Source organism: Babylonia areolata, chromosome 4 (assembly GCF_041734735.1).
Source record: "Babylonia areolata isolate BAREFJ2019XMU chromosome 4, ASM4173473v1, whole genome shotgun sequence".
Lineage (NCBI taxonomy): Eukaryota > Metazoa > Mollusca > Gastropoda > Neogastropoda > Buccinidae > Babylonia > Babylonia areolata.
Genome location: NC_134879.1, coordinates 58,298,882 through 58,325,487, shown reverse-complemented (window position 1 = coordinate 58,325,487; position 26,606 = coordinate 58,298,882). Strand labels below are relative to the sequence as shown.

At 45.7% G+C, this 26,606-nt stretch overlaps 1 protein-coding gene across 3 annotated transcripts; it reads right to left on the bottom strand.

Annotated features, from left to right (window-relative positions):
• Positions 1 to 9,219: 9,219 nt before the first annotated feature.
• LOC143281775 (isoaspartyl peptidase/L-asparaginase-like) lies at positions 9,220 to 26,055 on the bottom strand. 3 transcript variants are annotated; one of them, XM_076587063.1, is made up of 7 exons: positions 25,909 to 26,055; positions 22,569 to 22,781; positions 19,833 to 19,975; positions 18,001 to 18,161; positions 16,743 to 16,873; positions 14,476 to 14,586; positions 9,220 to 10,284 (listed from the first exon to the last, which is right to left on the bottom strand). In XM_076587063.1, exons 2-7 carry the CDS (start codon positions 22,777 to 22,779, stop codon positions 10,082 to 10,084), a joined length of 960 nt encoding a protein of 319 aa, XP_076443178.1. In that variant the 5' UTR covers positions 22,780 to 22,781; positions 25,909 to 26,055; the 3' UTR covers positions 9,220 to 10,081. The 3 variants fall into 3 exon arrangements, with proteins under 3 accessions (XP_076443178.1, XP_076443179.1, XP_076443180.1); XM_076587064.1 differs by having other exon boundaries at positions 22,569 to 22,819; positions 25,909 to 26,053; XM_076587065.1 differs by having other exon boundaries at positions 22,569 to 22,814; positions 25,909 to 26,053.
• Positions 26,056 to 26,606: the final 551 nt, after the last annotated feature.

Here is a 26,606-nt window from a genome sequence, read left to right as displayed (position 1 = left end):
GACAGTGAGTGATCACAGGGCTGTCTAACAGTGAGTGATCAGAGCAGTCTAACAGTGAGTGATCAAAGAGCAGTCTAACAGTGAGTGATCACAGAGCTGTCTAACAGTGAGTGATCAGGGCTGTCTAACAGTGAGTGATCACAGAGCTGTCTAACAGTGAGTGATCACAGGGCTGTCTAACAGTGAGTGATCACAGAGCAGTCTAACAGTGAGTGATCAAAGAGCAGTCTAACAGTGAGTGATCAAAGAGCAGTCTAACAGTGAGTGATCACAGAGCAGTCTAACAGTGAGTGATCAAAGAGCAGTCTGACAGTGAGTGATCACAGGGCTGTCTAACAGCGAGTGATCACAGGGCTGTCTGACAGCGAGTGATCAGGGCTGTCTAACAGTGAGTGATCACAGAGCTGTCTAACAGTGAGTGATCAGGGCTGTCTGACAGTGAGTGATCACAGAGCTGTCTAACAGTGAGTGATCACAGGGCTGTCTGACAGTGAGTGATCACAGGGCTGTCTGACAGTGAGTGATCACAGGGCTGTCTAACAGTGAGTGATCACAGAGCAGTCTAACAGTGAGTGATCACAGGGCTGTCTAACAGTGAGTGATCACAGGGCTGTCTAACAGTGAGTGATCACAGGGCTGTCTGACAGTGAGTGATCACAGAGCAGTCTGACAGTGAGTGATCACAGGGCTGTCTAACAGTGAGTGATCAGGGCTGTCTAACAGTGAGTGATCAGGGCTGTCTGACAGTGAGTGATCACAGAGCTGTCTGACAGTGAGTGATCACAGTGCTGTCTAACAGTCAGTGATCACAGAGCAGTCTGACAGTGAGTGATCACAGGGCTGTCTAACAGTGAGTGATCACAGGGCTGTCTGACAGTGAGTGATCACAGGGCTGTCTGACAGTGAGTGATCACAGGGCTGTCTGACAGTGAGTGATCACAGGGCTGTCTAACAGTGAGTGATCACAGAGCAGTCTGACAGTGAGTGATCACAGGGCTGTCTAACAGTGAGTGATCAGGGCTGTCTAACAGTGAGTGATCAGGGCTGTCTGACAGTGAGTGATCACAGAGCTGTCTAACAGTGAGTGATCACAGGGCTGTCTAACAGTGAGTGATCACAGAGCTGTCTAACAGTGAGTGATCACAGAGCTGTCTAACAGTGAGTGATCAGGGCTGTCTAACAGTGAGTGATCACAGAGCAGTCTGACAGTGAGTGATCAGGGCTGTCTAACAGTGAGTGATCACAGGGCTGTCTAACAGTGAGTGATCACAGAGCAGTCTGACAGTGAGTGATCACAGGGCTGTCTAACAGTGAGTGATCACAGGGCTGTCTGACAGTGAGTGATCAGGGCTGTCTGACAGTGAGTGATCACAGGGCTGTCTAACAGTGAGTGATCACAGAGCAGTCTGACAGTGAGTGATCACAGAGCAGTCTAACACAGAGGTGTGTGTCCCGTCCCCTCTCTCCCAACCTTATCCCCCAAAATAGGAAAGTATGTTTGTCTTTCTTATGGATGAGTTTAGAATTGTTTCTTGCAGCAACCTGTTTAACCCCACCCCCTTCCCCTCAACCCCCCTTGTGTGACAGCACAGAGTTGACAGTGGTGGAGGTCTGTGGTTTGGATGGATGTGACTTTGTGTATGTGCAAGTCTGTTCATTTCAAGTCCTGATTAACTCTTTCCATACGAACGGCGAAAGAGACAACGTTAACAGCGTTTCACCCCAATTACCATCATTAAAATATGGCAAGTGGAAGGCTCTTATACTGAAGAGGTGAATGTTGACAAAGAATACCACAATTCTGACGATGGAAGCTAAAGGTTGGGTCATTGAGACACCCACTGGACATCCGAGGGGTCTGTGTAGAGGAGAAGAGAGGACTGGCCGTACTGAGTGAGTTAAGAGCATTGGGTTACGCTGCTGGTCAGTCATCTGCTTGGCATATGTGGTGTAGCATATATGGATTTGTCCAAACGCAGTGACTTCTCCTTGAGCTACTGATACTGATACTGTTCATGTTTGTGTGACTCCATGCATGTTCAGTTGTATGTGCATCCACCCACACATCGATGCAGCCATTGGACAAGGGTCTTGACAAAATCACTGATGATTTCTGAAAAGATGTATTGTTGTTAGCTTATTCAGAAAAGAAAACTGTAATCGGTCAGAATGAAAAACAGTGTTGGCGTTTTTTCTCAGTTGTCTTACAAAATGTAAGAACGAAGTACTAATCTTTATGACTGGCAAAATAAAGGGATCTTGATATATTTCAGTATGAAGAGAATAATAGTAATAATAATAATAATATTTTATTTTTATATAGCACTGTAATACAAGCATAAGCAAGCTTTAAGCGTTTTACAACCCAGTACCTAAAGTGAAACAAGAAAGCATATAAAAAGTAGTAGAAACATAAAAACAGAATCATTAATATTATAAAAAAATTTTTTAAAAACAATGCATAAAACTCACAAAGTAACATACTATCAATACTACAACTGTTACACTCCAACACTCACACTAACACCCACGCACAGACACACACATGATTAACGGCTGAGATGACAGCAATTTTCACTTAAAATACATACATGTAAAAAGGAACATAATTGTAATCTGCATGCCACAGATTTTGTAAAAATTATAAAATAAAATTTTGGATAGAAAAGGTAAAAGGGGTAAAAATCGGGTCATTCTCCCTTTCGAACCACACCACCACCATTCATCTACCCACTCCCATTCTCTCTACTCTCCTATCACACACACTCACATTGCTATGGTCCTGGGACAACAGCACTATTTGAGTTATGACAAGTATTTTTTAAAGAGATAAGTTATAAGATTTACTTTAAAGGTAGATATATGAGTTGTTTGTCTGAGAGCAATAGGCAGAGAATTCCAAGTTGTTGGGCTGAAGACGGAAAATGACCTCTTTCCACAGGAGTTAAGGAAGTATCAGGGAACAGTTAGCTGGGAGGAATCAAGAGATCTCAATGTTCTGTTTGGCAAGTACAGCTTAACAAGCTCAGAAAGTTATGAGGGTGTGGTATCACAGTTCAGGCACTGAAAGCATAGGCAGGCAACTTTATATTCAATTCTGGCTTGAACAGGCAACCAATGAAGTGTGCGCAGGAGAGCAGTAGCACTCTCTCTCCTCGACTTTTTAAGGACGAGTCGAGCTGCACTATTCTGTATTTTCTGGAGCTTGTAGAGTTTATCATTTGGAAAGCCAGCAAAGAGAGAATTAAAATAATCTAGGCAGGATAAAATGAAGGCAACAGTAAGTTTGTTGGCGGCATCAACAGACAGGAAGGGGCGGGTTTTACTCATCTTACGAAGCTGAAAGTAAAGAACTTTACACAGGTGGTTCACATGAGTTTCCATCGTGAGGGATGAATTGAGGTAGAAACCAAGATTACGGACAGAACTAGAAAAAGAAATTTCTATGCCAGAACAAATGATAGACGTTGTATTTATCTGCTTGAGCTTATTGTTATTACCAGTCAACATGAGTTCTGTTTTATCATCATTCATTTTTACTTTGTTTTGTTTCATCCACTTTGCTACATTTTCTGTACTAGTTTTAAATTTAGAAGCTTAACGTGGAATTTCAGAGGGAATAGTAGAATCATGCAGTGGAGAGTCATCAGCAAACAGATGATAGTGAGGTACAGACTGTTGGATGATCAGACTTAGACGTTGTGTGTACATTGTAAAGAGTACAGGTCCCAGAGAGAACAGATTGAAAGAAATTCAAAACACTGTGGAACAGAAGAGAGCTAACTGTTTAAATCTTATGCTTTGATCAGCTTTGTTCCTTGGGAGTGGATCTGGTGCTTTAAGAGAGGAGCTGTTGAAATTTCATTGCTTCAGTCTTTAGTTCAGTCTTTTATGCAGACGTGTTTGACACAGAGTTGACTGACACTGAATCAAAACAATCTACAAACCATTGACCTCTTCAACAGTTTTTCAGTTCTGTTTGAGGAAATGTTGTTACTGTCCTGACAAATCAACATGACCCAGTTCTAGAAAGGCTGCAAAAGAAACTATAGACTCAGTCCTCCACCAGAAAGTATTGCACAATATTTACCTGACTATCATCATGTGAAATAGAATTAAACTACAGGAAAATATGAAATGTTACATTGTTGTTGCAGATTGGGTGTTATTGAATGCTTTTTAGTAGCTGTTGATGTTTCGTTTTGTTTTTTTAATTCAGTGAACAAGAACATTGATATTCATATTGTCTCTTACTGATGTAAAGAACAATTAATTTGTTCAGTGTAGATAGAATTGGGCAGAGGAAAAAATTATGCACAGAAAATAGAGTTAATGTCTCATCTAATGTTAATGTATTGTCTAGTATAAAGAACTGTTAATTTATTCAGGGTGGATATACAAGATATACATAAATCATACAATTTGAATGGGCAAAACATGTATCAGTATATTTAAAAAGCATTCTGCTAGCACATTATAAGGAAATCTTTGAAAAAAAATCCAAGATTACCAAGAAATTACCCATAATGTTTATTTACCAAGTTGGCACTTTTATGTTTGTATACTTATCTGTCTGTTAATATATTTATCTGTATGGCTCTGTGCATGTGGGCTTGTCTGTACGTCAGATTGTTATCCATGTTTTTCTTTTTTAAGTATATTTAAATCATAGAAAGTGATGATAAGGGAGCAAGAGCAGAGCTGTTTACCAGTACAAGTTTTTTTGTAATTTGTACACAGTTTTAGTTTGCCAGTATGCTGAAATGGGTTTCAATATGACTCTAGGGGGAAAAATCAACAATATTTTTGGCTAACCATAGAGCAAGGATGTTCTGGTTCCACAACATCAAAGTAGAGAAAAGACATTTCACCCTACACATTGAACACATTGAGCTTGGTATGTAGAGAACAGACATTTCACCCTACACATTGAACACATTGAGCTTGGTATGTAGAGAACAGACATTTCACCCTACACATTGAACACATTGAGCTTGGTATGTAGAGAACAGACATTTCACCCTACACATTGAACACATTGAGCTTGGTATGTAGAGAACAGACATTTCACCCTACACATTGAACACACTGAGCTTGGTATGTAGAGAACAGACATTTCACCCTACACATTGAACACATTGAGCTTGGTATGTAGAGAACAGACATTTCACCCTACACATTGAACTTGGTATGTAGAGAACAGACATTTCACCCTACACATTGAACACATTGAGCTTGGTATGTAGAGAACAGACATTTCACCCTACACATTGAACACATTGAGCTTGGTATGTAGAGAACAGACATTTCACCCTACACATTGAACACATTGAGCTTGGTATGTAGAGAACAGACATTTCACCCTACACATTGAACACATTGAGCTTGGTATGTAGAGAACAGACATTTCACCCTACACATTGAACACATTGAGCTTGGTATGTAGAGAACAGACATTTCACCCTACACATTGAACACATTGAGCTTGGTATGTAGAGAACAGACATTTCACCCTACACATTGAACACATTGAGCTTGGTATGTAGAGAACAGACATTTCACCCTACACATTGAACACATTGAGCTTGGTATGTAGAGAACAGACATTTCACCCTACACATTGAGCTTGGTATGTAGAGAACAGACATTTCACCCTACACATTAAGCTTGGTATTCTCCAAATCTATTGTCGTTTGAACCTTCTAAGTTCATTTGCAGTGCAGACAGCTTTGATGTGATGACAGTTTTTTTTTGACAAAAGTGAAAAGTTCACCGCCAGCACCTACCTGTTAGCATTACATGATGACCTGTCAGGCTGCACTGTCAGTATATGAGGGTCACACATGATCAGTGACTAGCTATGAGACCTGTACTGTCAGTCCGCACTCACACACACACATGCACTCACACACATAGCCAGTGAGACCTGTACTGTCAGTCTGCACTCACACACACACACACACATGCACTTACACAGACACACACTCACTCACTCACTCACTCACACGGACTTTAAATCTGAGGGTCCCGGATTCAAATCTCGGTGACAGCGCCTGGTGGGTAAAGGGTGGAGATTTTTCCAATCTCCCAGATCAACATAAGTGCAGACCTGCTAGTGCCAGAACCTCCTCCTTGTGTTTTCACAAGCAGAAGATCAAATATGCACATTTAAGATGCTGTAATCCACGTCAGCATTCAGTGGGTTATGGACATAAGAACATATCCAGCATGCACATCCCTGAAAACGGCGTATGGCTGCCTACATGGCAGGGTAAATAAACAAAATGGTCATACACATAAATGTTACATGTCTGTCTGATGTGTGTGTGTGTGCGTGCCTGAAATCTGATTGAATGACACAGGAAACGAATGATGAGCACCCAGTGGCAGCCATCAGTCGTCTCTACCCAGGTAGGCAGCCTGTTGTGCATATGACCCTGTGTTTGCGAAGCGCTTAGAGCTTGGTCTCCGACCAAGGATAGGCGCTGTGTAAGTATCCATATTAATCGATCAGTCCCACAGACACACACACACACATTCAGTCAACACTAAACCTTTGCCAAGATACTGTCCAGTAGCATAGAAGCAAACAAGGACTTGTATGTGTATGATTGGGAAAAAGTGATAATTGGGAGAAGAATAGAATGGGGAGAAAAAAAGTGACAAAGATTTATTTCCAGTGAGGCAGGTGAAGCACCACCAACATTCTTGTTAGCAAGTGTTCTATGGGCTACATGCATCTTGGACCCTTAAAAAAGTCGGTCTTTTGTTTTATAGATTAAGAAAAATAACTATTTGAGATTTTTAAATTGTTTCTCAGATTTTTGTTTATATCTTGTGCACAGTTCTTCTGTGCAGTGCACCATGCCTCAACACAGAGTTGAAGAAAATGGAAGTGTTAATATTCTGGTATAATTCATGCATGCTAAAGCCCCTCCTTTTTTTTTTTCTTTGTGTATCTGTTGATATATTTTGTTATGACTCTCTGCATGTGGGCTTGTCTGTCTGTCAGGCTGTTATCTTTTTTTTTCTTTTTTGTAATTATATTGAAATCTTAGGAAGTGATGACTGGGGCAGCAAGAGTGGAGTGAGACAGACAGGCACACAGAAAACACACTGAGCATTTTGGGGAAAAAAAGAAAGAAACAGAAATATAAACATTTGATCAGCTGATCCTGATTAGGGCAGCACTGTCCCTTGAACCCTTGGACTTGAGTGGTAAACAACCTTTGCAAACTTCACCACTGTGTGGAACTACAGCTTTGACGTCTTGTGACGTGTATTTGCTTCCCCTTTCAGCCTTTTCTGTGGTGGATATTCATTGAGATTTGATCACTGTGAACAGTGACATCAACCTCCTCTTGCCCACAGAGCAGACGAGACCCAGCATTTGCTGCTGCCTGCCCACAGTGTGCCACGTCTGTACGTCTGCCTTCTGGCTTCCTTCTCACCTCCAGGTCACTGGCATCGTCATCATCACTGGCATCATCATCATCACTGGCATCATCATCATCATTCAGGATGGACTTCCACCATGATGAAGCTCCTGTGTTGGCCTCCTGGCTTTTCATTGTGAAACTAAAGCATCATGAGTCAAGTCCTATGTTGTTTGAGGAAGTCTGGCAGCTGTGTAGCAGAAATGATTGACAGGAGATCAGAATCAGGCCACAAACACAACCAGAGCAGCTGTGTAGTAGGAATGATCAGAATCAGGCCACAAACACAACCAGAGCAGCTGTGTAGTAGGAATGATCAGAATCAGGCCACAAACACAACCAGAGCAGCTGTGTAGTAGGAATGATCAGGATCAGGCCACAAACACAACCAGAGCAGCTGTGTAGTAGGAATGATCAGGATCAGGCCACAAACACAACCAGAGCAGCTGTGTAGTAGGAATGATCAGAATCAGGCCACAAACACAACCAGAGCAGCTGTGCAGTAGGAATGATCAGAATCAGGCCACAAACACAACCAGAGCAGCTGTGCAGTAGGAATGATCAGAATCAGGCCACAAACACAACCAGAGCAGCTGTGTAGTAGGAATGATCAGGATCAGGCCACAAACACAACCAGAGCAGCTGTGTAGTAGGAATGATCAGAATCAGGCCACAAACACAACCAGAGCAGCTGTGTAGTAGGAATGATCAGAATCAGGCCACAAACACAACCAGAGCAGCTGTGTAGTAGGAATGATCAGGATCAGGCCACAAACACAACCAGAGCAGCTGTGTAGTAGGAATGATCAGAATCAGGCCACAAACACAACCAGAGCAGCTGTGTAGTAGGAATGATCAGAATCAGGCCACAAACACAACCAGAGCAGCTGTGTAGTAGGAATGATCAGGATCAGGCCACAAACACAACCAGAGCAGCTGTGTAGTAGGAATGATCAGAATCAGGCCACAAACACAACCAGAGCAGCTGTGTAGTAGGAATGATCAGAATCAGGCCACAAACACAACCAGAGCAGCTGTGCAGGGTTTCCTCCTCTGATTTGCCTGTTTGGCTTTTTTAGATATATATTATTTGTTTGCTTTGAAGTATTGGGGGTTTTTTTCCGTTTTTTTCCGATTTTTTTGTAATCTGGGGATGATAAATTAAGTGGAATGGCTGGCATCGTCAGCTCAGCCTAATCTTATTTGCTGTAAATGGTTATGAACTGTGTTTTGTAGGTTTATCTTAATGGACTTTTTGTGTGTATATGACAGTTTTGTTGGACATTTGTGTATTTGGGCAGTCCTGATATGGCCCTGTGCAGTTGGCTGGAAGATAAGCAACAATGATCATAGGGTTTCCTCTGGTGTGTGTTCTGGTGACCTAACTTTGTTCCCTGTTGACTGTCAGCACTGAGACTGACAGATGATGGAAGAGGGGGTTCTGATGATAGTGTGTGTGTGTGTGTAAGTGGCATTTTGTGTGTGTGTTGTGAACTCCCAGCACTGACTAAAATTTTGCCTTGGGTTTTTTGTGTTGTTTTTTTTTTTACATGATAATGTTTCTCATTTTTGAATCAGTAAAGAAAAATATTGCAAAACTGACCATATTCTTCTGTTCTGTTTTTTAGTGACCAGCCATACTTGTATTTTTGTTGAGACTTGAACACATACACACAAACTTGCAAACCAACTCACACACACACACACTCTCTCTCTCTCTCTCTCTCTCTCTCTCATTTTCTCACTCACTCACTCACTCACTCAGTGTTTTTCCACCGAGTATCGCTTATAAGTTATGGTAAACAAATGTAAAGTTGAAAACCAGCAGTATACTGAAGTGTAGTATTTGATCTTTTTACCATGTGATATCAATCAGTGAAAAAGACATAAATTAGACTTATACCCTTCAACAAAAAATAATGAAGGCATATTGAAACATGGGAGAAAAAAACACTCACCATTGAACTATATTTATGTCAAACTGCAAGCAACTGTATAGTATATTAACAGATATATCTACAGCACTGAACATTGCACAAAGACAAAATTAATGAGAGCATGCTCACCTATCAGTGAGAATAATGAAGCAGATTGATGCTCACACCTCCCAAGCGGAGAGCTCATGGCGTTTACAATTGAAAGCTTTTAATGCATAAACATATATGCTTCAAGTACACGAACAGGCATTCAGACATATGCGCATATACACCAACAAGCATTCGGACATATGCACACATTTAACTCTGATTCAGAGGGATCAAAGTCAACAAAAGAAAAAAGGTCAAAATTATATGCGCACATACAAAGTTTTTTTTCTTGTGGAAAGCTGTTTAAAAAAAATAAAAAAAAAAAAAATGGGGGGTAGTTCTTTCGAAAGGCAGGTATTATTTTTTAAAGCTGGGCTTGAAGAAGCTGAGTGTAGAGATGTCACAAAGATTCATGAACACACATACACACACATTTCAAGCATGGACACACACACGCAAACACACACACACACACACTACTACTACTACTACTACGAAATGGAAAGTAAACTTGTCTACATACACGCACGCACGCACGCACACACACACACACACACACACAGGTCCACCAAACAATGGATGTGGACCTGCCAGTAACAAGAAACCAGTGACCCATCCTCACAGAGGCTCCAGGTCATGCTGACCTGCATCCAGACCAGAATGCACCTGGCCGTCCTTGACCCAGGCCCAGGCCATGCGCTGCGTGGTGAAGTTCACCCCCACCTCCCCCCCGGCACTCACCACCACCACGCCCCCTGACCCCTGAACCCGCCGCGTCATGTGATCCAAAGCTGTCCGCGAGGCTGCGTCGGGAGACTGGCCTGCACACAGACAGACAGACTGGCCTGCACACACACAGACAGACTGGCCTGCACACACACAGACAGACTGGCCTGTACACAGACAGATAGACTGGCCTGCACACACACAGACAGACTGGCCTGCACACAGTCAGACTGGCCTGCACACACACAGACAGACTGGCCACACACAGTCAGACTGGCCTGCACACACACAGACAGACTGGCCTGCACACAGACAGACTGGCCTGCACACACACAGACAGACTGGCCACACACAGTCAGACTGGCCACACACAGTCAGACTGGCCTGCACACACACAGACAGACTGGCCTGCACACAGACAGACTGGCCTGCACACACACAGACAGACTGGCCACACACAGTCAGACTGGCCTGTACACAGACAGACAGACTGGCCTGCACACAGACTGACTGGTCTGCACACAGACAGACAGACTGGTCTGCACACAGACTGACTGGTCTGCACACAGACTGACTGGTCTGCACACAGACAGACTGGCCTGCACACAGACACACAGACTGGTCTGCACACAGACACACAGACTGGCTTGCACACAGACACACAGACTGGCCTGCACACAGACAGACAGACTGGCCTGCACACAGACTGGCCTGCACACAGACAGACCTGCACACAGACAGACAGACTGGTCTGCACACAGACAGACCTGCACACAGACTGGCCTGCACACAGACAGACCTGCACACAGACAGACAGACTGGCCTGCACACAGACAGACCTGCACACAGACAGACCTGCACACAGACAGACAGACTGGTCTGCACACAGACAGACCTGCACACAGACTGGCCTGCACACAGACAGACCTGCACACAGACAGACAGACTGGCCTGCACACAGACAGACCTGCACACAGACAGACAGACTGGTCTGCACACAGACACACAGACTGGTCTGCACACAGACAGACAGACTGGCCTGCACACACACAGACACACAGACTGGTCTGCACACAGACAGACAGACTGGCCTGCACACACACACACAGACTGGCCTGCACACAGACACACAGACTGGCCTGCACACACACAGACAGACTGGCCTGCACACACACAGACAGACTGGCCACACACAGTCAGACTGGCTTGCACACAGACACACAGACTGGCCTGCACACAGACAGACAGACTGGCCTGCACACACACAGACAGACTGGCCTGCACACACACACACAGACTGGCCTGCACACACACAGACAGACTGGCCACACACAGTCAGACTGGCCTGCACACAGACAGACAGACTGGCCTGCACACAGACAGATAGACTGGCCTGCACACAGACAGACTGGCCTGCACACACACAGACAGACTGGCCTGCACACAGACACACAGACTGGTCTGCACACAGACAGACAGACTGGCCTGCACACACACAGACAGACTGGCCTGCACACAGACACACAGACTGGTCTGCACACAGACAGACAGACTGGCCTGCACACACACAGTCAGACTGGCCTGTACACAGACAGACAGACTGGCCTGCACACAGACTGACTGGCCTGCACACAGACAGACCTGCACACAGACAGACAGACTGGCCTGCACACAGACAGACCTGCACACAGACAGACCTGCACACAGACAGACAGACTGGCCTGCACACAGACAGACAGACTGGCTTGCACACACACAGACAGACTGGCCTGCACACAGACAGACCTGCACACAGACAGACTGGCCTGCACACAGACAGACTGGTCTGCACACACACAGACAGACTGGCCTGCACACACACACACACACACACACACTCAGTCTGGCCTGCACACAGACAGACAGACAGACCTGCACACAGACAGACTGGCCTGCACACAGACAGACAGACAGACCTGCACACAGACAGACTGGCCTGCACACAGACAGACAAACCTGCACACAGACAGACAGACAGACAGACTGGCCTGCACAGACAGACAGACTGGCCTGCACACAGACTGACACACAGACTGGCCTGCACTCAGAAAAGGTTCGAGGTCCCACAGCCTTTTACAGCCTTCAGGGCAGTGAAGTCTTAGCCACTGAGTTCGGGGCATTGAAGTCTTAGCCACTGTGTCCAGGGCAGTGAAGTCTCAGCCACTGTGTCCAGGGCATTGAAGTCTTAGCCACTGTGTCAGGGCAGTGAAGTCTTAGCCACTGTGTCCAGGGCAGTGAAGTCTCAGCCACTGTGTCCAGGGCATTGAAGTCTTAGCCACTGTGTCAGGGCAGTGAAGTCTTAGCCACTGTGTCCAGGGCATTGAAGTCTCAGCCACTGTGTCCACTGTGTCCAGGGCAGTGAAGTCTCAGCCACTGTGTCCACTGTGTCCAGTGAAGTGAAGTCTTAACCACTGTGTTCAGGGCAGTGAAGTCTCGGCCACTGTGTCCAGGGCAGTGAAGTCTTAGCCACTGTGTCCAGGGCATTGAAGTCTTAGCCACTGTGTCCACTGTGTCCAGTGAAGTGAAGTCTTAGCCACTGTGTCCACTGTGTCCAGGGCATTGAAGTCTTAGCCACTGTGTCCACTGTGTCAGTGAAGTCTTAGCCACTGTGTCCAGGGCATTGAAGTCTTAGCCACTGTGTTCAGGGCATTGAAGTCTTAGCCACTGTGTTCAGGGCATTGAAGTCTTAGCCACTGTGTTCAGGGCATTGAAGTCTTAGCCACTGGGTTCAGGGCATTGAAGTCTTAACCAGTGTGTCCAGGGCATTGAAGTCTTAACCAGTGTGTCCAGGGCAGTGAAGTCTTAGCCACTGTGTCCAGGGCATTGAAGTCTTAGCCACTGTGTCCAGGGCATTGAAGTCTTAGCCACTGTGTTCAGGGCAGTGAAGTCTTAGCCACTGTGTCCAGGGCATTGAAGTCTTAGCCACTGTGTCCAGGGCTCAGTATAGAGAGGCAGGGCCCAGTCCTCTCCTTATGCTGTTGAACCAACCGGGCGGGTACCCATTCACACCTGGGTGGAGTGAGGAAAACCGGAGTAAAGCGCCTTTCACTGAGGACTCACCATGCCGAAACAAAGCCTGGAACCCTGATCACTGGTGAACATTACATCAAAAGTCCAGTGCCTCATGGATTCTGCCACGGTGCCCCACAAACACACACAACTTGCATTGTCATGTCACTTCTCTGTGAGAACGTGAAGACAAAACACTCTTAATATCTTCACTGTGCATTTCAAAGACAATAATCCTTTTTCTCCCACCTCAGTCAGAATTTGCAGACCATGAAGTGTTTTGATAAAATCAACTCATGTTTGGTGTCTGAGAATAGAAAGAAAAAAAACCAATAGTGGGAAACAAAGGCTTAAACTTTGCAGTAAATGGGGGAAAATGCAAAGTGATTTTATCAGTCAATCTGGGGGAAAATGCAAAGTGATTTTATCAGTCAATCTGGGGGAATGCAAAGTGATTTTATCAGTCAATCTGGGGGGAAATGCAAAGTGATTTTATCAGTCAATCTGGGGGGAATGCAAAGTGATTTTATCAGTCAATCTGGGGGAATGCAAAGTGATTTTATCAGTCAATCTGGGGGAATGCAAAGTGATTTTATCAGTCAATCTATCAAAGCAGTGAACAGGGGATGAAACGACTGTTGACTGCACGAAAACAAAAGCTTAAACTTTGCAATAAACGTAAATGGAAAAATAAAAATTGTGAGTGGTTTTATCTATATATCTATCAAAGGCAGTGAACAGGGGATGAAGTATAACAACTGTTGACTACACTAGCTGTATTCTCAACTTTCTTTGCAGTCATTACATGTGTTGCCGGCAGAATTGCCCAGAGAACACGCTGTGACATGTATATGATAGTTGTGTCCGACTCTGACCATCAGAACAGCAGAGGAGGCAACTGCTGTCCGACTTTCTGGGCTGGAATTTGATTATAGTGGAGAGTGTCTTGCCCAAGTTACATCCCCACTCTCTCAGCCTAGATGGTTTTAGGACAGTCGGTGCTGGGGTGGTTAACAAAGGCCAACTAGCCCCCAAGTCTCAACACAAAGAGCCAGTGCAATTTTGCCTCCTAGTTTGAGAGTCATAGTCCTTCACAAAAGACTAAACTGTAAATGGTTTCCCATTGCAATAGAGAAACCATTGATAATTCAGCTCTCACTTTGCTGTTGGTTATGTCAACCTGTGATATAAAAGCTGAATGTCAACAAAGTGTTGCACGGCATTTTCTGGCAGGTTACCTGTCTCCATGAGCGTGATGATGCGGTGTGCCAGACAGGTGCGAATGATGGCCTCCCCATGCCCCGTGGAGGACACTGCTCCCACCTGGCTGTCAGCATAGCCCCCGGCACCTGGACAGGTCACAGTCAACATTGCAACGCTGTGACATTTCATTTCCCTTCACCGCTTTCGTGGTGTGGGGGATTACAAACAGACAAACGAAAGAACAAAATATGTGAAAGAACTTAACAACTGAAGCGTGTTAAAAACACGTAAATATACAGTATAAACTCATCAAAATGCATACACATATTTAAAGCATATGAAACCAATGTATGAAATGGCGCAGCAATGTAACCAAAAAAAAACAAACAAACCAAAAAAACAACAACAAAAAACACTTCTTAACACAGTGTACTCTTCTTCAGTCGGAAAGTAGAGCTATGAAGTTGGGCTTATCATTTTCATTGCAAAGTTATAACCTTTGTAACAGACATTCGCCATCTTTATAACTTTTGAAAATGAAAACAAAAATTTTCTCATATTTGAAGTCATTGGTCAATACAAATCATATTACAGCATTTTGTATATTTTGTATCTCATTTTTGTCACAACAGATTTTTCAGTGTGAAACCCAGGCAGGCCTCCCCAGGGAGAGCGTGTCGCCACGGTGCAGCGCCACTTTTTTTTCTTTTCTTTTTTTCTGCAAGTGTTTTTCGTTTGACTATCAAAGTGGGATTTTCTACGGACAATATCCTTTTTATTGCTGTGGGTTCTTTTACATGCACAGGGTGCATGCTAGAGGCAGACCACTCAGCACATGGAAAAGCACTGTGAAAGAGAAAATGAAAACAGAAGGCAAGGACCTGCAACAAAACCAGCTGGCTCGCTGAAGACTGACATGACTGGAGAAGCTTTAATGGTGCCGTGTGCTCCAGCTGAACCCTAGAGGATTAAGGAAGTAAGTGCATGCTGCACACAGTGTATCATCTCATCCAAATGACTGACATGCACCACACCACCACTGTCTCGGAGTAGTCAAGGGAGGAGTAAGAACCTCAATCCATGCAGAGGACTCGAGTCTTTCCCAGCCTGGCGCATTACCCCTCCGCCACCACTCCACACATTATAAGAAGGAAATTTCTCCTCCTCTTCCTTCTTCTTCTTCTTCTTCATCGTCTTCTTCGTCTTCTTCTGCGCTCCAGTTGCCATGCTCCACAGTCAGATTTGTTGCAGTGACAAACTCTACAGTCCCTCGCAAGGACTCCGTCCGACCACACAGTTTCCCCTCAATGTCCACCGCATCGGGCCAGAACTGACATCTGTGCAACGTATGGGCTGTGCACAACTGAAGGACGCTTTGGGGTGCTGGCTTAAAGTCTTAACTCCCGAGAGCAAGGTTTCGGTTGCGCATGCGCACTAGAGCCTATCCATAAAAGGGAAAGGGGCGGAGTTTATCTATAAAAAGCGCGAGCACGTGTCCGGTAGAAATGTAAACATGTGGGAGGTGAAAGCAAAACAAAGACCGACTCACTGTTAGCGGAGAAAGATATCCGTGTACTCCTGCCACACAATGTGGTCGTTTACGGTTGCCAACGTCGAGGGGCTGTCTGCATGCTTTCCAATTCTCACCGGACAGTACCACGTGCTGGTGCTATTTTTATCTGACAGACACGTCTAGCGCAAACACAAACGGCTCTAGCTCCGCCCCTTTTCTCTGCATTCAAATTTTGTATTACGTGTAGCTGACACATTTTGTACTTTCCAAAGTCAATTCAGGTCTAGATTGGAAGCTGCTAGGCAAATCTCGCTCTCTGCCATAAATGAAGCCAAACCGTAGCTTTATTAGGCTTTTATTTTGAATAAACCTTCACCGACGTCACAGTGTCAGACTCTGGTGAGAAACTGGCTTGATTCAAATCGCCCGCCATTTATAGTCCGGTTCAGGCTTTAAATGCTGCTGATCAGGCACCTGTCTAACAGAAATGGTGTGGCCTATATGGATTTTTCCAATCGCAGTGACGTCTCTTTGAGAAACTGAAACTGAACCTCTGGGCAGGGGTGGGAGTGGGGGGGGGGGGGGGAGTCGTCTGTGTCACAGAGGCACTTGTCTGTACAGGAGATGTTGATCCTGAGAGACATACTTTGTACAGGTCGATCTATTATCACTTGACAGTGAAAAGACAGTGAACTAACGAAAGGAAATACTTTGCACACCAAGATGCTGTGACCACGAACCTATAAACAGATACCTATAATGTACTCAATGTCCGTGGCTGTGACGTACCTACGATGGGGGAATCCCCGACCCTGCCTGGCCTCTTGGCGGTGATGCCCCCTGTGGAGGTGGCGAAGGCCACGTTTCCCGTCACGTCCACAGCCACCGCCCCCACTGTGTCACAGCCTGACAGCCCCGCCCTGCCACAGCGTGGACATACATGGTCCATCATCAGTTAACAGGAAGGCTGATTCACTGATCTACAGTGTGTGCATACAGAACTGATTAGTCCGTTAACAGGAAGGCTGATTCACTGATCTACAGTGTGTGCATACAGAACTGATTAGTCCGTTAACAGGAAGGCTGATTCACTAATCTACAGTGTGTGCATACAGAACTGATTAGTCCGTTAACAGGAAGGCTGATTCACTAATCTACAGTGTGTGCATACAGAACTGATTAGTCCGTTAACAGGAAGGCTGATTCACTAACCTACAGTGTGTGCATACATGGGTGATTCACCATTTGACAATCTGTTAAAGGGAAGTTGAATCACTAGTCTACAGTGTGTGCATACAATGGTGGTTAAGCAGTCAACAGGTAGGCTGATTCAATAGTCTGTGAGCTTACATTAACCCATCGACTGCAGCTGACGAGTATGAAGGGCTGTCATCTCACTGATATAAGACAGAGATTATAGGTCAGGATGTCAATCTTTCTGTGGACTTCCTCCTCCTCCTCATACATACATACAAAAATGGACTTTTATCTTATATTAATGATTGTAATACACTGGAGAGAGTACTTTACCGGCCTGATGATTACATCACCAAACCTTTGATACCATGTCAGAAACTGATGATGTTTTCTGTTCTCCATAATTCCCCCCCAACAGTCATCGTGAGACATGCGCTGAAGCCAGTAGGGGCACAGTTGGAAATGTAATTTTGTGTGCATGCATCAAGGTTAAAAGGTGAAAGTTCCATAGCCTTTTACTGACGGCGATCGGGCAGTGAATTCATATTTACTGTGTCTAGGACTCAGAATCTTTAGTAAGGCGGGGCCCAGTCATCTCCTTCCGCCGTTTTAACCTTCCCCAACCGAAGTCAAGTTCGCTGACATTCACACCTGGGTGAAGTGAGGAGAATCGGAATTAAGAGCCTTTCCCAAGGACACAACACCATGCCGAAACGGGGCCTCGAACCCTGGTCACTGGTGAACACTGGGTCACAAGTCCCAGTGATTCTGCCACGGCGCCCTCCCCCTGCCTTACCTGTTGGAAAACAAGTCCCAGTGATTCTGCCACGGCGCCCTCCCCCTGCCTTACCTGTTGGAAAACAAGTCCTGCACCGTTTCTCGGTACTGCATGTACCGCTGCCATTCCGCACGGGCCGTTTCCGTCACCAGGGTCTCCATGGCAACGGTGGGCACGCCCATTTGGCCGGCAAACTGATTGGCTCCCTTGCCCACCAGCAGGGCGTGGTCAGTCTGTGGTCAGCACAGCACAGTCAGGTCAGTCGGCCGTCATCGTAGCGTCCTTTACACCTGTACAATCTGTATCTCACAAAACAACGGACCAGAATCATGCCTTCATTTTTTTCGTGTTGCATGCACAGCCCAGCCGATCATGCAGGGCCTATCCGGGCTGGAAAAGGGTAAATACTGACTTCCATTCATTGGACAGTGTTCACAAGGTAAAGTTCATGAGATAATCATAAGATATTGTGTACAAGATAACGATGATGATGTAACGTCCATAACGTAACGTACATAAGATAATCATATCATGACGCTCAGGAGTTAATTAATGTGTATAAGGTAACAATTATAAAATAATGTCCACAGGGTGATGTACATAAGATTATCATAATACGACGTTCCTAAGATAACGTCCCAAAGGTATCGTTCAATAGGCTTGCGTTTGTGAACGTATTTCAGCGACCTTTCGTGAGCTGATGTTTGTAAAAGCTGACATCATTTGTCAGCTAACGTGCATAAAACAACGTTCGTGAGATCATAATGTTCGTGAGTTAATGATCCTCAGTTGCTCATGTTCGTGAGGAAAAGCTCGTGAGTATCGTTCGTGGCTAACAATCGCGGCCAGCATTTGCTGCTAATGGTCGTGAGCTATCGTTTGTGGCCAACATTCACGAGTTAACATTCGTTGTTAACGTTTGCGAGCTAAGTTCGGGAACAAACGTTCGTGGCTAACGTAGTTTGCAAGCTGAATTTTATTGTAAAAATCCGTGAGCTAATGTTTTAAGCTAACAATCATGAGCTAACGTTCGATGCTAACATTCTTGAGCTAACACTCGTGGTTAACGTTTGTGAGCTAAGGTTTGTGATTAACGTTTGTCAGCTAACGTTCGTGATTAACTGAGAGAGAAAACGGGAAGAAGAAGAAGAGCATAAGGAGTGCAAGAAAGAAAGGAAAGGATCCATACCAGCTATGACAGTGCCCCCCCCCCCCCCCCCCCAGACCCCAGTGACCAGTAACCCCCACACACTGCCCTACCTTGTCCATCACCAGTCTTGGGGGTAGCCCCCACACACTGCCCTACCTTGTCCATGACCTGTCTTGGGGGTAGCCCCCACACACTGCCCTACCTTGTCCATCACCAGTCGTGGGGGTAGCCCCCACACACTGCCCTACCTTGTCCATGACCTGTCTTGGGGGTAGCCCCCACACACTGCCCTACCTTGTCCATGACCTGTCTTGGGGGTAGCCCCCACACACTGCCCTACCTTGTCCATGACCTGTCTTGGGGGTAGCCCCCACACACTGCCCTACCTTGTCCATCACCTGTCTTGGGGGTAGCCCCCACACACTGCCCTACCTTGTCCATGACCTGTCTTGGGGGTAGCCCCCACACACTGCCCTACCTTGTCCATCACCTGTCTTGGGGGTAGCCCCCACACACTGCCCTACCTTGTCCATGACCTGTCTTGGGGGTAGCCCCCACACACTGCCCTACCTTGTCCATCACCTGTCTTGGGGGTAGCCCCCACACACTGCCCTACCTTGTCCATCACCTGTCTTGGGGGTAGCCCCCACACATTGCCCTACCTTGTCCATCACCAGTCTTGGGGGTAGCCCCCACACACTGCTCTACCTTGTCCATCACCTGTCTTGGGGGTAGCCCCCACACACTGCCCTACCTTGTCCATCACCAGTCTCGCCAGGTGCACGGGGTGCTGGATGTTGCTGACACAGGCCACGCCCCCCGCCCTCAGAGTGCCCCCGTCCATCACCACAGCATCCATCTCCACCTCCCCTGCCGCGTTCAGCACTGACCCAGTACCTGTGTTACAGTGGACCCTGTTATAAACATCCCCAGGCCCTGTGTCTGTGTGACAGTGGACCCTGTTATAAACCTCCACAAACCCTGTGGCTGTGTGACAGTGGACCCTGTTATAAACCTCCACAGACCCAGTACCTGTGTGACAGTGGACCCTGTTATAAACCTCCCCAGTCTGTGTGACAGTGGACCCTGTTATAAACCTCCACAGACCCTGTGTCTGTGTGACAGTGGACCCTGTTATAAACATCCGCAGACCCTGTGTCTGTGTGACAGTGGACCCTGTTATAAACATCCCCAGGCCCTGTGTCTGTGTGACAGTGGACCCTGTTATAAACATCCACAGACCCTGTGTCTGTGTGACAGTGGACCCTGTTATAAACCTCCACAGACCCTATGTCTGTGTGACAGTGGACCCTGTTATAAACATCCCCAGGCCCTGTGTCTGTGTGACAGTGGACCCTGTTATAAACCTCCGCAGACCCAGTACCTGTGTGACAGTGGACCCTGTTATAAACCTCCCCAGTCTGTGTGACAGTGGACCCTGTTATAAACCTCCACAGACCCTGTGTCTGTGTGACAGTGGACCCTGTTATAAACATCCCCAGGCCCTGTGTCTGTGTGACAGTGGACCCTGTTATAAACCTCCACAGACCCTGTGTCTGTGTGACAGTGGACCCTGTTATAAACATCCCCAGGCCCTGTGTCTGTGTGACAGTGGACCCTGTTATAAACCTCCACAGACCCTGTGTCTGTGTGACAGTGGACCCTGTTATAAACATCCCCAGGCCCTGTGTCTGTGTGACAGTGGACCCTGTTATAAACCTCCACAGACCCTGTGTCTGTGTGACAGTGGACCCTGTTATAAACATCCCCAGGCCCTGTGTCTGTGTGACAGTGGACCCTGTTATAAACCTCCCCAGGCCCTGTGTCTGTGTGACAGTGGACCCTGTTATAAACATCCCCAGACCCTGTGTCTGTGTGACAGTGGCCCCTTTTATAAACCTCCACAGACCCAGTACATGTGTGACAGTGGACCCTGTTATAAACCTCCCCAGTCTGTGTGACAGTGGACCCTGTTATAAACCTCCCCAGACCCTGTGTCTGTGTGACAGTGGACCCTGTTATAAACATCCCCAGACCCTGTGTCTGTGTGACAGTGGACCCTGTTATAAACCTCCACAGACCCTGTGTCTGTGTGACAGTGGACCCTGTTATAAACCTACCTAAACCCCGTTCCAGTGTGACAGTAGACCCTGTTATATAACCCACCCTCCTCTGCTGCAGTCAGTACTCCCCCTCCCCCTCTCCTTTCACCCCCACCATACCTGTGTGACAGTGGAGCCTGTTATACACCACCCCCTCCCCTGCTACGTTCAGAACCGACCTCTTACGTGCATGTGTGACAGTGGACCCTGTCATAAACATACCCTGTCATCTGATAAAGTGTGTCTCCATCTTGTAAACCTACACCTGTAGCCCAGAGATAACTGCTCTTCTTTGTTGTTTAGTGTTGCACTGGTCACAAGAATGCAGCACAAATCATTGGCACTTTCCTTATCTGCTTGCAATACACAAAGTGAAATCCACTGTGTATGGGGCTCGTCATAGGAAGGCAAGGCCCAACCCTCTCCTTCCGCTGTTGTAATCTTCTCCAACCAAAGTCAGGTACCCATTCACACCTGGGTGGAGTGAGGAAAACCAGAGTAAAGTGTCTTTCCCAGGGATACAACACCATGCTGAAACGGGGACTTGAACCCTGATTACTGGTGAACACTGGATCAGATGTCCAGTGACCAACCCATTCTGAGCCACAGCTCCTCCAGGAGCTTTAACCTTTTACCTGTGGTGGGCATTTCAATAGATAAGGACATGAAGATAGTAGTGTAGTTCAATGGGCTGGGGCTTTAACCTTTTACCTGTGCTGGGCATTTCAATAGATAAGGACATGAAGATAGAAGTGTAGTTCAATGGGCTGGGGCTTTAACCTTTTACCTGTGCTGGGCATTTCAATAGATAAGGACATGAAGATAGTAGTGTAGTTCAATGGGCTGGGGCTTTAACCTTTTACCTGTGCTGGGCATTTCAATAGATAAGGACATGAAGATAGTAGTGTAGTTCAATGGGCTGGGGCTTTAACCTTTTACCTGTGGTGGGTATTTCAATAGATAAGGACATGAAGATAGTAGTGTAGTTCAATGGGCTGGGGCTTTAACCTTTTACCTGTGCTGGGCATTTCAATAGATAAGGACATGAAGATAGTAGTGTAGTTCAATGGGCTGGGGCTTTAACCTTTTACCTGTGCTGGGCATTTCAATAGATAAGGACATGAAGATAGAAGTGTAGTTCAATGGGCTGGGGCTTTAACCTTTTACCTGTGGTGGGCATTTCAAATAGATAAAGACATGAAGATAGTCATGTAGTTCAATGGGCTGGTTCCTGAAAATAGATAAGAACATCCAGGACTCAACACCTTGACCCATCTTGGAGCCAAACCACAGCCCTGAACGACTTGCTCTTGAGGGTGCCAGCCAGTGAGGTCGTTAAACTGGCTCCACCCCGCTGCCACAAGAACACGAACAACAGAAACAGTCACCGGCATCAAAGGCAGGGTCATCCTCCAGCACTGTGACTGCCCTCTCCACTGCGTCCACCGCTGATCCGCCCTGCCGTAGGAGCGCGTGACCCGCACGTGCCGCTTGTTTGACCCCCGCCACGCTCGCTTCTGCAAGGGATTCTGGGATGGCCCATGCTCCACCGTGGATGACGATGACTGGCTCCACCTGCTGTCCGCTGCCACCGCTCATGGCTGAGGACAGTGGTTCGTTTCACCCCTTGACCTCTGGACTGGTGAAACGGGGTCAGTGTGGCATGCCGTGTCTGAAGTCGGTGTGGTTACTACGTTGTCGTGTGCTTGTCGATGGTGTGACTGAATTTTGTTGTCATGTGCTTGTCGATGGTGTGACTGAATTTTGTTGCCGTGTGCCTGTCGATGGTGTGACTGAATTTTGTTGCCGTGTGCTTGTCGATGGTGTGACTGAATTTTGTTGTCGTGTGCTTGTCGATGGTGTGACTGAATTTTCTGATCAAAAGTAATGCAGTCCCAAGAGGAGCGAGTCCAAATACAGAATGGTGACTGACATCCTGACCTGTAAGCTGTCATTGAGGTGACAGCCGCTGTACTGACTGACATCCTGACCTGTAAGCTGTCATTGAGGTGACAACCGCTGTACTGACTGACATCCTGACCTGTAAGCTGTGTGTCATTGAGGTGACAACCACTGTACTGACTGACATCCTGACCTGTAAGCTGTATGTCATTGAGGTGACAACCGCTGTACTGACTGACATCCTGACCTGTAAGCTGCGTCAGTTGTGTCATTGAGGTGACAACCGCTGTACTGACTGACATCCTGACCTGTAAGCTGTGTGTCATTGAGGTGACAACTGCTGTACTGACTGACATCCTGACCTGTAAGCTGTGTCAGTTGTCATTGAGGTGACAGCCTCTGTACTGACGGCCATACTCGTCAGCAGCAGTCAGGGAGTTAACGTGATGACAACATTATTTATTTAACCCCATGATTGCTGGTCTTTGGTGAAGATCTGTTGGCATGGATTTCAGTGCAGCTACTGTAGACTGGAGATCTGTCGGCATGGATTTAAGTGCAGCTACTGTAGACTGGAGATCTGTTGGCATGGATTTAAGTGCAGCTACTGTAGACTGGAGATCTGTCGGCATGGATTTCAGTGCAGCTATTGTAGACTGGAGATCTGTTGGCATGGATTTCAGTGCAGCTACTGTAGACTGGAGATCTGTTGGCATGATCTGTTGGCATGGATTTCAGTGCAGCTAGTGTAGACTGGAGATCTGTTGGCATGGATTTCAGTGCAGCTACTGTAGACTGGAGATCTGTCGGCATGGATTTCAGTGCAGCTACTGTAGACTGGAGATCTGTTGGCATGGATTTCAGTGCAGCTATTGTAGACTGGAGATCTGTTGGCATGGATTTCAGTGCAGCTACTGTAGACTGGAGATCTGTCGGCATGGATTTCAGTGCAGCTATTGTAGACTGGAGATCTGTTGGCATGGATTTCAGTGCAGCTATTGTAGACTGGAGATCTGTCGGCATGGATTTCAGTGCAGCTAGTGTAGACTGGAGATCTGTTGGCATGGATTTCAGTGCAGCTATTGTAGACTGGAGATCTGTTGGCATGGATTTCAGTGCAGCTATTGTAGACTGGAGATCTGTTGGCATGGATTTCAGTGCAGCTATTGTAGACTGGAGATCTGATGGCATGGATTTCAGTGCAGCTATTGTAGACTGTGTACTTTAAAGTGGTGTAATTAGTTTTGCTGTCACAACGTAATGCAGTCACAAGAGGAAAATTAAAAAAATAAAATAAAATAATGGATTCTGACCTTAAATAGGTGTTTGAAAAACTGCATTCATGGACTTCCGTTTGACAAGGAGTGATTACAGAAAAATTTATAGCATGTACACTTTATTGTTGGACATACAATGAAAGAACTTTGATGCTGTTGTCAATATTTCATGATCTCTGTTTCATCACTATAAGTTAAGATTTACATCAAGACTGTCCATCTGTGAAAAAAAAAAAGTTATTAATATATTTACCGTAGTAGTCTTCAATTTAATGTCTTTCCATTTTAAGTGGTATTAGACGGAACACAGAATGGTGACTGACATCCTGACCTGTAAGCTGTGTCAGATGTGTCATTATGTGGGATAGTTAGTGTGTGTGTGTGTGTGTGTGTGTGTGTGTGTGTGTGTGTGTGTGTGTGTGTGTGCATGTGTGTGTGTGTGTGTGTGTGCATGTGTTATACATGTACATTTTTTGTGGAGGAGGGAGAGGGTGAGGGCTGAACAGACCAATGAAATCCACCATGTTGTGAAGATGGAGGCTGTGATGATGAAAGGTATGATGATAAAGATTTAGTGATGAAAGATATTCTAAAACCCCACACCAACTGCTTGACTGCCACTAATCAGTATGCTCGTCAGTGAAAAGCTGTCACCTCACCCAGATAGCATTCAGATTACAGATTGAGGTGTCAATCACAGTTCTTTATCTGGATGAAAGGCTGTCACCTCACCCAGATAGCATTGAGATTACAGATCGAGTCGTCAATCACCATTGGATGAAAGGCTGTCACCTCACCCAGATAGCACTGAGATTACAGATCGAGTCGTCAATCACCATTGGATGAAAGGTTGTCACCTCACCCAGATAGCATTGAGATTACAGATCGAGTCGTCAATCACCATTGGATGAAAGGTTGTCACCTCACCCAGATAGCATTGAGATTACAGATCGAGTCGTTCTTTATCTGGATGTCTTCCTCTTGAGGGTGTATACAACCTTTGATCAGCAAAATCAAATAGTCATATAAAACATGCAGAGGGAAAGAACGGCAGTTAAAACTGAAGCCACACTGTTTTAGCAAGGTGCAGCAGATGAGGGGTCAGTACATACACTGCTCCTGGTGAGGACTCAGTCAGTGGCATGCTGCCTAACTAACCAACTTGTCATGACTGAGCTGGAACAACTATTGCTTTCAAACAAACAGTATACCTACCACTGCATTGAAGCTGGGTATTTTCACAGCCAATGAAACCTCAACAAAGTCCTTTGAAATTCAAAACTCTGATAACGAAAACTATTCTGCATGAGCATGCAAAAGACTCTTAGACTTACAAACAAGATATGGCAAGACTCTTAAACCTACAAACAAGATATGGCAAGACTCTTAGACCTACAATCAAGATATGGCCTCCCAAAATCACAGATATAAATGATACTTAGAGTCCTGTTGTGAATTTAAAAGTAAAACATTCATGTTACCAAATGACAAATTTGATTTTATACACAATCCAACTTTGTATCATAAAAGAACTGTGAACAGGGCCTACCTTCGTGTCCTGGTTTATAAAGCTTTCCTCGGCGTGAAAGCGAACAGACAGCAATGAAATGGATTATGCACCATCACACATACACGTGTCAAATGACAGAATCAGAACACGAGATATCTATATAGCAAGCCAGAGGGGAGAGATAGGGACAGGATTGTTTGAGCGTGCCAGGAATGGTCACATGTCACCGCCTGTTGAAATCTGGGTCAAAGGTATGTGAATTCAAGTATCAGATAAGACAACAGCCACAATCAAGAGCCATAGCATGCAGACTGTTATGCTAGTGTAAGCAAACACTTCTTGTGTGCTGAACCTCAGAAACTATCAAAGGCACATGATAGAGTTGTACACAAATTATAGATATACATTTTTAATTTGTTCATTTTCCGCCTTATGAGCCAAACTAAATCATTTTAAAATTTGTGTTTATTGACCACTTAATTGTCCATCGCTACAAAATCACTCATAACTTTTATCAAAGGAACATGAAAGCATTATTGTTTGTTTCAGTTTCTCAAGGGGACTTCACTGCATTCAGACAAATCCATATATGCTACATCACAGGAAGATGCCTGACCAGCAGCATAACCCAATGCACTTTGTCAGGCTTTGAGTGCATGCTATATATTTGTTTTCCTCTCAGAGTTGATTTCTTCTACACAATTTTGCCAGAGGACAACACTCTCATTGCCAAGGGT